General features: G+C 52.1%; 1 protein-coding gene across 2 annotated transcripts in view; it reads right to left on the bottom strand.

Moving 5' to 3' along the window:
* Positions 1–8,498: 8,498 nt before the first annotated feature.
* LOC147112209 (uncharacterized) overlaps positions 8,499–13,696 on the bottom strand; it is a 54,139-nt gene continuing 48,941 nt past the window's right edge. The window contains exons 10-12 of one of the 2 annotated variants that reach the window (XM_085999871.1): positions 13,145–13,262; positions 11,885–12,049; positions 8,499–10,861 (exon numbers count right to left, since the gene is read on the bottom strand). In XM_085999871.1, coding sequence (XP_085855997.1) covers positions 9,536–10,861; positions 11,885–12,049; positions 13,145–13,262 — 1,609 coding nt within the window. In that variant the 3' untranslated portion in view covers positions 8,499–9,535. The remainder of the gene's footprint in view (positions 10,862–11,884; positions 12,050–13,144; positions 13,263–13,696) is intronic. The other variant, XM_085999870.1, reaches the window with a different exon arrangement.

Genomic DNA, 13,696 nt, shown 5'->3' on the forward strand with positions numbered 1-13,696 from the left:
CTTCAGTTCTTGAATGTCTCTTGTTTCTTAATGACCAGAACTGGAACTGGAGGTGCAGTCCGAGCACAGCCCTGGACAGTTTGATCAGGACCTGCTCACACTTAAAGACTTGCATTTCTACAGCGCCTTTGATGTCCCAAAGCACTTTACTTTGAGCAGTGCAGTCACTGTTGTATTGTGGGAAACACGGCAGCCAATTTGTGCACAGCAAGATCCCACAAACATAGAAACAGAGAACATAGGAGCAGGAGTAGGCCATTCGGCCCTTCGAGCCTGCTCCGCCATTCAATGAGATCATGGCTGATCATCCAAGTTCAGTACCCTGTCCCTGCCTTCTCCCCCTATCCCTTGATCCCTTTAGCCTTAAGAAATATATCCAACTCTTTCTTGAATATACTTAATGAACTGGCCTCCACCGCCCTCTGTGGCAGAGAATTCCACAGGTTCACCACTCTCTGGGTGAAGAAATTCCTCCTCATTTCAGTCCTAAATGGCTTACCCCTTATCCTTAGACTACGACCCCTGGTTCTAGACTCCCCGGCCATCAGACACATCCTTCCTGCATCTAGTCTGTCCAGGCCTGACAGAATTTTATAGGTTTCGATGAGATCCCCTCTCAATCTTTTAAACTCCAGTGAGTATAAGCCCAATCGACACAACCTCTCCTCATACGTCATTCCTGCCATCCCAGGTTTCAGCCTGGTGAATCTTCGCTGCACTCCTTCCATGGCAAGAACATCCTTCCTCAGGTAAGGCGACCAAAACTGCACACAATACTCAAGGTGTGGTCTCACCAAGGCCCTGTACAACTGCAGCAAGACATCCTTGTTCTTGTACTCGAACCCTCTTGCTACGAAGGCCAACACACCATTTGCCTTCTTAACCGCCTGCTGCACCTGCATGCTTACCTTCAGCGACTGGTGCACAAGAACACCCAGGTCTCTTTGCACTTCCCCTTCTCTCAATCTATTGCCATTCAAATAATAATCTGCCTTCCTGTTTTTCCCACCAGTGGATAACCTCACATTTATCCACATTAAAGTGCATTTGCCATGTTTCTGCCCAATCACCCAACCTGTCCAAATCGTACTGGAGTTTCACGACATCCTCCTCACAGCTTACCCTCCCACCCAGCTTTATGTCGTCCGCAAATTTGGAGATATTACATCCAATTCCCTCGTCCAGATCATTAATATATATTGTGAACAGCTGGGGTCCTAGGACCGATCCCTGCGGTACCCCACTAGTCACTGCCTGCCACTCGGAAAATGACCCGTTTATTCCAACTCTTTGCTTTCTGTCCGCCAACCAGTTCTCTATCCAAGTCAATACCTTGCCCCCAATCCCATGTGCCTTAATTTTGCACACTAATCTCTTATGCGGGACCTTATCGAAAGCCTTCTGAAAGTCCAAATACACCACATCCACTGGTTCTCCCTTATCTATTTTACCAGTTACATCCTCAAAAAATTCCAGTAGATTAGTGAAGCATGATTTACCTTTTGTAAATCCATGTTGACTTTGTCCGATCTAGCCACTGCTTTCCAAGTGCTCTGCTATTACATCTTTTATAATGGACTCGAGCATTTTCCCCACTACCGATGTCAAGCTTACCGGTCTATAATTCCCCGCCTTTTCTCTACCACCTTTTTTGAATAGTGGGGTAACATTAGCTACCCGCCAATCCATGGGTACTGTTCCAGAGTCTATCAAGTTCTGGAAGATGACCAGCAATGCATCAACTATTTCTAGGGCCACTTCCTTAAGTACCCTGGGATGAAGATTATCAGGCCCTGGGGATTAATCGGCCTTCAGTCCCATCAATTTTCCTAACACCATTTCCCTACAAATACTGATTTCTTTCAGTTCCACTCTTTCATCAGACCCTATGTTCCCCGGCATCTCTGGGAGGTTATTTCTGTCCTCCTTTGTGAAGACAGAACCAAAATATGTATTTAGTTGGTCTGCCATTTCTTTGTTCCCCATTATAAATTCCCCCGATTCTGACTGCAAGGGACCTACGCTTGACTTCACCAATCTTTTTCTCTTCACATATCTATAAAAGCTTTTAGTGTTTTTATGTTCCCTGCAAGCTTACTCTCATATTCTATTTTCCCCTTCTTAATTAATCCCTTTGTCCTCCTTTGTTGAATCCTAAACTGCTCCCAATCCTCAGGATTATTGCTTTTTCTGGCCAATTTATATGCCCTCTCCTTGGACCTTATGCTATCCCTAATTTCCCTTGTTCGCCACGGTTGGGTCACCTTTTTTGTTTAATTTTATGCCAAACTGGGATGAACAAATTCTGTAGTTCATCCATTCGGTCTTTGAATGTTTGCCATTGCCTATCCACTGTCAACCCTTTGAGTGCCATTCCCCAATCAATCCTACCCAACTTGCTCCTCAGACCATCGTAGTTTCCTTTATTTAAATTGAGGACCCTTGTCTCTGAGTCAACTACTTCATTCTCCATCTTAATGAAGAATTCGATCATATTATGATCGCTCCGACCCAAGGGGCCTCGTACAACAAGATTGCTAATTAATCCTTTCTCGTTACATAATACCCAGTCTAAGATGGCCTGATCTCTGGTTGGTTCCTCAACATATTGGTCCAGGAAACCATCCTGTAAACACTCCAGGAATTCCTCCTCCACAGTATTGTTACTAATTTGGTTGGCCCAATCTATATGTAGATTAAAGTCACCCATGATGACTGCTGTTCCCTTATTGCACGCTTCTTCAATTTCCCTTTTAATGCCATCCCCAACCTCCACCTTACTGTTTGGAGGTCTATATACCACTCCCACTAATGTTTTTTTCCCCTTAGTATTTCTCAATTCTACCCATACAGATTCCACATCATCAGAGCTAATATCCTTCATTACAATTGTATTAATCCCTTCTTTAACCAGTAATGCTACCCCACCTCCCTTTCCTTTTTGCCTATCTTTCCTGAATATCGAATACCCCTGGATGTTGAGTTCCCAGTCTTGGCCATCCTTGAGCCACGTTTCCGTAATCCCAACCAAATCATATTCGTTTACCTCTAATTGCGCAGCCAATTCATCCACCTTATTACAAATGCTCCTCGCATTAAGACACAAAGCCTTCAGGCTTGTTTTTTTAACGCTCTTAGACCTATTAGAATTATTTACTGTGGCCATGTTTGATTTAAACCGTTGATTTCTCTGACTGCCACTTTTGTTTTTCTCCTTCCTATCTTTTGCTTTTATCCCTGTTTTCCTTTCCTCTCTCTCCCTGCTCAGGTTCCCAACCCCCTGCCATTTTAGTTTAAACCCCCCCGAACAGCACTAGCAAACACTCCCCCTAGGACATCGGTCCTGGCCCTGCCCCGGTGCAAACCGTCCCATTTGTACTGGTCCCACCTCTCCCAGAACCGGTTCCAATGTCCAAGGAATTTGAATCCCTCCTCCTTGCACCATTCCTCTAGCCACGTATTCATTTGAAATGTCAAACAGTAATGTGATCATGATCAGATCATCTGTTTTTAGTGATGTTGGTTAAGGGATAAATATTGGTCAGGGCACCGGGGAGAACTCCTCTGCTCTCCTTCCAATAGTGGCCGTGGGATCTTATACGTTCACCTGAGAGAACAGACGAGGCCTCGGTTTAACGACTCATCCGAAAGACAGCTCCTCCGACAGGATTAAGACGATCGGGGGGGTTTAAATGCCCCTCGGGCGATAGTGAGTCGGATGCCTGTTTAACAGGATTTGGCACAGTACCCCAAGCAGTGTTACACAGGGAACCAAAGTCTGTGGTGTCCTGGAGTTGCTCTTTCCAGGGCCTCTCTGATCCCAATGGGAATGTTGGGGATTGCAGTCGAACGTCAGCAGCGCTTCTACGAGTGTCCAGACACGAGCAGAGCCTCACCCCCACGTCCTTCCTCTGCAAGGACTGTGGCAGCGTGTCGCCCTCCAAACTCTGAGTCCATCTCTGCCCCCGTCTCTGCTCCAACCCCTTCAATCGGCCCCCCTCTCAGTCACAGTCGACACCCGAGTGACCCGGACCCCGGATACCTGCAACCCCAGACACCCGCGACCCTGAACACCCGCGACCCCAGACACTCGCGACCCGGACCCCGGCGACCCCGGACAGCCGCGACCCTGAACACCGGCGACCCCGGACCCCCGCAACCCCAGACACCCGCGACCCGGACCCCGGACACCCGCGACCCTGAACACCGGCGACCCCGGATACCCGCAATCCCAGACACCCGCGACCCGGACCCCGGACACCCGCGACCCTGAACACCGGCGACCCCGGACCCCCGCAACCCCAGACACCCGCGACCCGGACTGCGGACACCCGCGACCCTGAACACCGGCGACCCCGGACACCCGCGACCAGTTTGTTTCCGTCAGTAATATCAACAATCTGGGCAGAATTGGCCAAACCCACTCAAAGTATCCGGGATTTTGAACCGTGAGTTACGCCCAAAACCACTTACGTTTGTGTTTTCCGTGATCTGGTTTATGATTTAATTGGCCCGGATCAGGCCCCGCCCCCGGGTTGGCATGGCAAGATTCTGCCGATCGCGCAGGTTCGGGAAGGCGCTTTAAATCGTGCTCAGTTTCTGAGGCGCACAGGCACCAGGAGGCACGTTTTAAACGGTTTTTCATTTCAAAAATATTTAATTTACTCAGAAACTGATGAGTGTACATCAGTGAAACTATTAAATGGTTCAGTACAGTTTCTTAAAGTCAGCGTTGAAGAATTTAAACTGGGTTTAAGCATAATTTTTTTAGTTTTGAACGGTGAGAATTCTTTCATCGAGCTTGGCAAGTAACCGAGCATTTGTACAGTAAAAAAGATATGTAGGTCAGAGGCACAAAGCTGAGAGAGCTAGGCCCGTCTCCATGGCAACGGGTCTCTGGTTCCCATCCCAGTCCTCTGGTTCCGCAGAGCAATGGCAATTCCGGATCAGGCTAGAGGATGGAAAAAGCGAAGGGGACGGAGGTGATGATTCCCATCTGGCAAAAGGGTGTTTCGATCAGTCAAAGAAGAGCAGGGGTCAGAAACTCAGCTCTGAACTGAGGCCTGTCTCACAGGCGAGTCAGGAGACAGAATTCAAACACGTATGCTTCACTGGAAAACTCCAAAGAGTGGGAAAACCGACAGGCCTCGGAAGCGGATTGGACGCAGTGCAGGATAGTGGGAGTTGGGCAGGGGCCAGTGCTTTGATCTGTGTAACTGACACCAGATAAATGACCAGGGAAAAACTGCCAGATTGTTACTACTTCAGTTATGCGGAGAGACTGGAGAAGCTGGGGTTGTTCTCCTTAGAGCAAAGGTGGTTAAGGGGAGATTTAATAGAGGTGTTCAAAATCATGAGGGGTTTTGATAAGAGTAAATAAGGAGAAACTGTTTCCAGTGGCAGGAGGGTCGGTAACCATAGAAAGTTACAGCACGGAAGGAGGCCATTTCGGCCCATCGTGTCCGCGCCGGCCAACAAAGAGCTATCCAGCCTAATCCCACTTCCCAGCTCTTGGTCCGTAGCCCTGCAGGTTAGAGCATCCCAAGTGCACATCCAAGTACTTTTTAAATGTGGTTAGGGTTCCTGCCTCTACCACCCTTTCAGGCAGTGAGTTCCAGACCCCCACAACCCTCTGGGTGAAGAAATTTCCCCTCAAATCCCCTCTAAACCTTCCCCCAATTACTTTAAATCTGTGCCCCCTGGTTATTGACCCCTCTGCTGAGGGAAATAGGTCCTTCCTATCCACTTTATCTAGGCCCCTCATAATTTTATACACCTCAATAAGGTCTCCCCTCAGCCTCCTCTGTTCCAAGGAAAACAGACCCAGCCTATCCAGTCTTTCCTCATAGCTAAGATTCTCTACTCCCGGCAACATCCTTGTAAATCTCCTCTGTACCCTCTCTAGTGCAATCACATCTTTCCTGTAATGTGGTGACCAGAACTGCACACAGTACTCTAGCTGAGGCCTAACTAGTGTTTTATACAGTTGAAGCATAACCCCCCTGCTCTTATATTCTATGCCACGGCTAATGAAGGCAAGCATTCCGTATACCTTCTTAACCACCTTATCTACCTGGCCTGCTACCTTCAAGGATCTGTGGACATGCACTCCAAGGTCCCTCTGTTCCTCTACACTACTCAGTGTCCTACCATTTAATGTGTATTCCCTTTCCTTGTTAGCCCTCCCCAAATGCATTACCTCACACTTCTCCGGATTGAATTCCATTTGCCACTGTTCTGCCCACCTGACCAATTTATTGATATCTTCCTGCAGTCTACAGCTTCCTTCTTCAGTATCAACCACACAGCCGATTTTAGTATCATCTGCAAACTTCTTAATCATACCCCCTATATTCAAGTCTAGATCATTGATATATACCACAAAAAGCAAGGGACCTAGTACTGAGCCCTGCGGAACCCCACTGGAAACAGCCTTCCAGTCACAAAAACACCCATCAACCATTACCCTCTGCTTCCTGTCTCCGAGCCAGTTTTGAATCCAACTTGACACTTTGCCCCGGATCCCATGGGCTTTTAACTTCGTGACCAGTCTGCCATGTGGAACCTTATCAAAAGCCTTGCTAAAGTCCATATACACTACATCAAACGCACTACCCTCATCTACCCTCCTTGTTACCTCCTCAAAAAATTCAATCAAGTTTGTCAGACACGACCTTCCCTTAACAAGTCTGTGCTGACTATCCTTGATTAATCCGTGTCTTTCTAAATGAAGATTTATCCTGTCCTTCAGAATTCTTTCCTATAATTTTCCAAAGGACACAGATTGAAGATAATTGGCAAAAGAACCAGAGGGGAGATGAGGAGAATTTTTTTAACACAGCGAGTTGTGATCTGGAATGTTCTGCCTGAAAGGGCGGTGGAAGCAGGTTCAATAGTAACTTTCAAAAGAAATTTGGATAAATACTGGAAGAGGAAATATTTCCAGGGCTATGGGGAAAGATAATTACTGATCGATCGCCATGGAGATTCACGGAGTTGTCCTCAGTTGAAATGGGGTTAGAGGTCAGAGTAATTGGACGTAAATCAGCCCATTTTAAAGGCAAACATTCGGCCCTTCTTTTATTACGTAGTGCCATTATAAATTCCTATGTCCATATTTCTAATGGGAACTCCCACTGGTAGGAGGGTGGAATTACAGTGTGACCGTTTACATAGAAAGTTTCTATTAATAAATGTGGGAATAGAGAAAGCTGACAGGAAGTGTAAGCAATCCTGTCCTGAGGAAGATGTTTTATCTGCTCTCTGTGGATGTGAGTCAGTGACTGAATCCAAGTTATGTGACTCGGAAACCCGAGATTATTCTAGTTCTTATCCGCCGTGGAAATCCCTCTTCAATCTGGATCACCAGCTAAACCCCACACCGGGGGGCATGGCGGACCCCCAACTCACTGACCCCACACCAGGGGGCATGGCGGACCCCCAACTCACTGACCCCACACCGGGGGGCATGGCGGACCCCCAACTCACTGACCCCACACCGGGGGGCATGGCGGACCCCCAACTCACTGACCCCACACCAGGGGGCATGGCGGACCCCCAACTCACTGACCCCACACCGGGGGGCATGGCGGACCCCCAACTCACTGACCCCACACCGGGGGGGAGACCCCAACTCACTGACCCCACACCGGGGGGCATGGCGGACCCCCAACTCACTGACCCCACACCGGGGGGCATGGCAGACCCCCAACTCACTGACCCCACACCGGGGGGAGACCCCAACTCACTGACCCCACACCAGGGGGCATGGCGGACCCCCAACTCACTGACCCCACACCGGGGGGCATGGCGGACCCCCAACTCACTGACCCCACACCGGGGGGCATGGCGGACCCCCAACTCACTGACCCCACACCGGGGGGCATGGCGGACCCCCAACTCACTGACCCCACACCGGGGGGCATGGCGGACCCCCAACTCACTGACCCCACACCAGGGGGCATGGCGGACCCCCAACTCACTGACCCCACACCGGGGGGCATGGCGGACCCCCAACTCACTGACCCCACACCGGGGGGCATGGCGGACCCCCAACTCACTGACCCCACACCGGGGGGCATGGCGGACCCCCAACTCACTGACCCCACACCAGGGGGCATGGCGGACCCCCAACTCACTGACCCCACACCAGGGGGAGACCCCCAACTCACTGACCCCACACTGGGGGGTGCGGACCCCAACTCACTGACCCCACACCAGGGGGTGCGGACCCCAACTCACTGACCCCACACCAGGGGGTGCGGACCCCAACTCACTGACCCCACACCGGGGGGGAGACCCCAACTCACTGACCCCACACCGGGGGGGAGACCCCAACTCACTGACCCCACACCTGGGGGGAGAAGAGACCCCAACTCACTGACCCCACACCGGGGGGGAGACCCCAACTCACTGACCCCACACCTGGGGGGAGAAGAGACCCCAACTCACTGACCCCACACCTGGGGGGAGGGGGGGGGGGGGGGGGGGGGAGACCCCAACTCACTGACCCCACACCTGGGGGGAGGGAGGGGGGGGGGAAAAGAGACCCCAACTCACTGACCCCACACCGGGGGGGAGGGGGGGGGGGGGGAGACCCCAACTCACTGACCCCACACCTGGGGGGAGGGGGGGGGGAGACCCCAACTCACTGACCCCACACCTGGGGGGAGGGAGGGGGGGGGGGAAGAGACCCCAACTCACTGACCCCACACCAGGGGCACAGAGTGAGGACCCAATCACAAAGCTCTGTTTAAAGGGGACACAGAGAATAGCCGCGTGTTCTGAACTCTCTCGACATCTCGTTTTGCCATTTTAAGAAATAATTTATATTACAAAAGACACTCAATGTCTACAGAATTGTTAATGTGAGAAAGTCAAAGTTTTTGAAACAAGAGGGGGATGGTTGTCGAATTATGTTGTGTCGGATGAATTATTGTTTCATTATTAATGGGCTCCTGGTCAGACAAACCTACACTGGTGGGAATTCCCACCGATTCCCAACTAGTCAGGCTGTTTGTCAGAACCCCTCCCTGGAGATTCACAAATCTTCATTTCCGCAGCCAATCGATGATCAGGAGACAAATCTTCATTTCCAGTTACGATTCCCATCAGGCATCTCCTCGGTCACTGCTGGGCCTCACTGGTCATGTGACACCTCTAAGCCACATTCCCAACTCACCGGCCACATCCGTCTTGAACAGATTTCCAAAGGTCCAAAGCCAACCATCAACCCTCATCTCTAAATGGAGAATTAGCCATCTCGCCAGATATTCCCAGGAGCAGAGATCACAGGAGACAGTCTCCTCTCCATCCCAATGATCGTCCTCACTCGAGGATACGTCATCATTCCTTTCGCCATTACACACGGAGAACATTTACGAAACTCAATCCGGTTCGGTTTATTTGTTTATGGAAGTTGACTGAAGCCCAGAAATTCTCCCTCTTGATTCCCGGTCAGAATCGGACTGGCAAACCCCTTAACAGCAACAAAGAGCGAGATCCGCAGGTAAGACACGAGTAATCACTGCAAGTTTCATGATGCCTCACTTCCATCATCTGTCCCAGTGTGTTCCACAGAGGTGGAAATCGATGAGTTTTTGTGTTTGGCTGGTTTGTTGTCACTGAAACGCTTAAAAAAGTTAGTCAGGATGTTTGTGCTCTCAGTAGAAGGCACCGGAACCTCCTTTGACGTCTTCTGTTCTGCTGCGCTCGCCCCGTCTGAAACTTTGGTGGATTTTTTGCTAAAGAAATTGGAGATCTTCCAAGTGTAGGACTCCTCGGCCTTTGTCTCTTCCTTCAGGACTGGTTTATCGGCTGCAACAGGCTTCACTGGTTTGAGTGACAAGGAAATGGAGGGCATCCTCGAAGCTGGAGATGAAGGAGCCTTGTCAGCAGATGAGCCTCGGGCGATGGAAGGCTTTTTTCGTGTCGGCGTGAGCCTCTCTCCAGAGAAGCTGCGGGAGAAAGGCTTCTGAACTGCTGAAGATCTGGGTGTCTTGTCACCAGTGTGTGACCAGGGCCTTGGGAGCACTTTGGAATTGTTTTCCTGAGAGACATTGGCAGGGAGCTCATTCTTTTGCTTCTCCAAATCAGGAGGAGAATGTTCTGGAAGATGATTTTGGCTATCACTTGCTCGGTTTTCAGCCGGTGGCGAGTGATCTTGTCGAAGGTTTGGAGCACAGCTTGCAGCAGAACTTGGTCCGACTGCTTCAGAATCCTCGACAAGCTCCTGGGGAAGCGAGGCGAAGGTACGGCGGCCATTCACCTTGCTCTGCTTGTCCTCGGATGATGGTCCTCTTGGGCTGACAGGCTCGGCAGACTTTGCACCATTAGTTCCGGCGGCAGGAGCTCTTTCCTGCTCCTGCAGCTTACTGTGACTCTCAGTGTCTTTGTTCCCATCCGATACTCGAGACGCACCATCAGCAGACTCGGAGATCCTCCTCACTGGCTCGTTCGACTCTTCGGAGATGTGCGAGTGTTGCGCGAACGCGGTCCGTTTTAGATTCTGCCCGGAGTTTCCCTGCCCCACCTGAAAGCTCAGGACCCTCTGAGACACCTCACGCAGTCGCTTCACATCCTCGTGTGTTGGGGACGAGGTCTGGGAGCAGTTTTCAGAGCTGTTGCTGTTTTTCTCAATTCCCCGAATCAGTTTCATGGATTGGCTCCGGGGGATCGGCGCCTCGTTCTGCCTTGGGCTCTTCTGTCTGAAGGAGTTGTGATAATTGTTGAGGAGTAGGGACTCCAGGTCGACTCCGTGCAGGTCCTTCTCCTTGTGGGAGCACGTGGCGATTGAGATCCGTTTCGCTTTCTTCTCCTTCTCCCGTCGTTTAATCTCCAACAGCACGCGCGCCTTGTTTTCCTGTAACGAGAGGAGAGAGCCCTGAGTCGCTGGTGTGGCATTTCTGGCACAGACCCCTTCCCCACGAACCAAACCTTCTCCTCACGGGGAACCCTCACGGCCTCCAGCACCAGCTCCCAGACCCTCAGTGGATTCATATCCTGCACAGTATGGTACTGAGTCACACAAACTGCCAACATCCCAGGGTCCATCCCCAGTCCATGCCGAGTGACCACATCACAGCCAGAGCAAGAGACCATTCGGCCCATCGTGCCTGTGCCGGCTCTTTGGTACAGCTGTCCAATTAGTCCCACTCCCCCCTGCTCTTTCCCCAGAGCCCTGCATATGTTTTCTTTTCAAGTATTTGTCCAATTCCCTTTTGAAAGTTGCTATTGAATCTGCTTCCACCGCCCTTTCAGGCAGCGCATTACAGATCCCACTGCCCCACTCTCCCCATAGCCCTGTATCAATCCCAAACTAATCCCACTGCCCCGCTCTCTCCACACAGCCATGTATTAATCCCCAAACTAATCCCACTGCCCCGCTCTCCCCATAGCCCTGTATCAATCCCCAAACTAATCCCACTGCCCCGTTCTCCCCATAGCCCTGTATCAATCCCCAAACTAATCCCACTGCCCCGCTCTCTCCCCATAGCCCTGTATCAATCCCCAAACTAATCCCACTGCCCCGTTCTCCCCATAGCCCTGTATCAATCCCCAAACTAATCCCACTGCCCCGTTCTCCCCATAGCCCTGTATCAATCCCAAACTAATCCCACTGCCCCGCTCTCTCCACACAGCCATGTATTAATCCCCAAACTAATCCCACTGCCCCTCTCTCCCCATAGCCCTGTATCAATCCCCAAACTAATCCCACTGCCCCGCTCTCTCCCCATAGCCCTGTATCAATCCCCAAACTAATCCCACTGCCCCGCTCTCTCCCCATAGCCCTGTATCTTCCTGTGATTCAAATATTTATCCAATTTCCCTTAATAGATGCAATGGTCTCCGCTTCATCCTCTCCCCCTCCCCTCCCCCCACCTACCTCCCTCGCGGTGATGAATTTCTCGCCGAAGGTTTTGAAGATGGTGCAGCATTCCTCCAGTTTGAATTTCTCCTCATCCTCACAGAAATACTCGGCGAGCTGGCATGTCGCAGCCTGGAGTTCCGACACCAACTCCTGCACCTGCTCCAGCTCCCCCTCCGCCCTCTGCAAGGTACAAACACGTCACTCATCAATAGGGGAGGGGTGTACAAAACAGGAGCACTGACCCCCGACCCGAACCGCACAGGAACACTGCCCCCGGCCCTGACCCCACAGGAACACTGACCCCTGACCCCACAGGGAGCACTGACCCCCCCCGACCCTGACCCCACAGGAACTCTGAACCCCGACCCCACAGGAACACTGACCCGACCCTGACTCCACAGGGAGCACTAACCCCCGACCCGAACCCCACAGGAAAACTGACCCCTGACCCTGACCCCACAGGGAGCACTGACCCCCGACCCTGATCCCACAGGGAGCACTGACCCCCGACCCTGACCCCACAGGAACACTGACCCCCCGACCCTGACCCCACAGCAACACTGACCCCGACCCTGACCCCACAGCAACACTGACCCCGACCCGGACCCCACAGCAACACTGACCCCCGACCTTGACCCCGACCACACAGGAACACTGACCCCTGACCCTGGCCCCACAGGAACACTGACCCCTGACCCTGACCCCCCAGGAACACTGACCCCCGACCATGACCCCACAGCAACACTGACCCCCGACCCTGACCCCACAGCAACACTGACCCCCGACCTTGACCCCACAGGGAGCACTGACCCCGACCCTGACCCCACAGGGAGCACTGACCCCTGACCCCACAGGAACACTGACCCCCAACCCTGACTCCCCAGGAACACTGACCCCCGACCCTGACCCCACAGCAACACCGACCCCCTACCCTGACCCCACAGCAACACTGACCCCCGACCTTGACCCCACAGGGAGCACCGACCCTGACCCCACAGGAACACTGACCCCCCCCACCCTGACCCCATAGGAACACTGACCCCCGACCCTGACTCCCCAGGAACACTGACCCCCCAACCCTGACCCCACAGGAACACTGACCCCCCGACCCTGACTCCCCAGGAACACTGATCCCTGACCCCACAGGGAGCACTGACCCCGACCCTGACCCCACAGGGAGCACTGACCCCTGACCCTGACTCCCCAGGAACACTGATCCCCGACCCTGACCCCACAGGGAGCACTGACCCCTGACCCCAGAGTCTCGACACTAACCTGGATGAAATCTTCCATTTGCTCTCGGATGTCCGGCTGTTTGTTCAAATTTCCTTTCACGGAGCGAAGCCTCAGTTTCAATCTCTCAAACTCGCTCTCCGTCTCCTGCTTAAACATTCTTCACAGGGAAAAAGGAAATGGAAATAGTTACTGTCCCGTTCAACCGCCCTCCGAGGCCCAAAGGTCAGCTGGTCACTGCACATTAAGAACATGCCCCTCAACACCTTGATCCCCTCAGTCTCCCTGCAGCAACAGGCTCCCGGTGGAGTGGTTTCCATTGGAGGGAGGAGTGCGGGGGGACCTGATCCAGCTTTTTTGGTGCAGGGGTGGGGTAGAGTCCGCAGATTATTTAATTCAAAGATACAAAGTGGAGAGAGACGAGAGTTTTTTTTTTTTTTAAATTCGTTCCTGGAATGTGGGCTTCACTGGCAAGGCCAGCATTTATTGCCCATCCCTAGTTGCCCTTGAGAAGGTGGTGGTGAGCCGCCTTCTTGAACCGCTGCAGTCCGTGTGGTGAAGGTGCTCCCACAGCGCTGTTAGGGAGGGAGTTCC

Source organism: Somniosus microcephalus, chromosome 10, assembly GCF_052327205.1.
Source record: "Somniosus microcephalus isolate GS21.2 chromosome 10, FLI_Smic_1.0, whole genome shotgun sequence".
In the NCBI taxonomy this organism is placed as follows: Eukaryota; Metazoa; Chordata; class Chondrichthyes; order Squaliformes; family Somniosidae; genus Somniosus; species Somniosus microcephalus.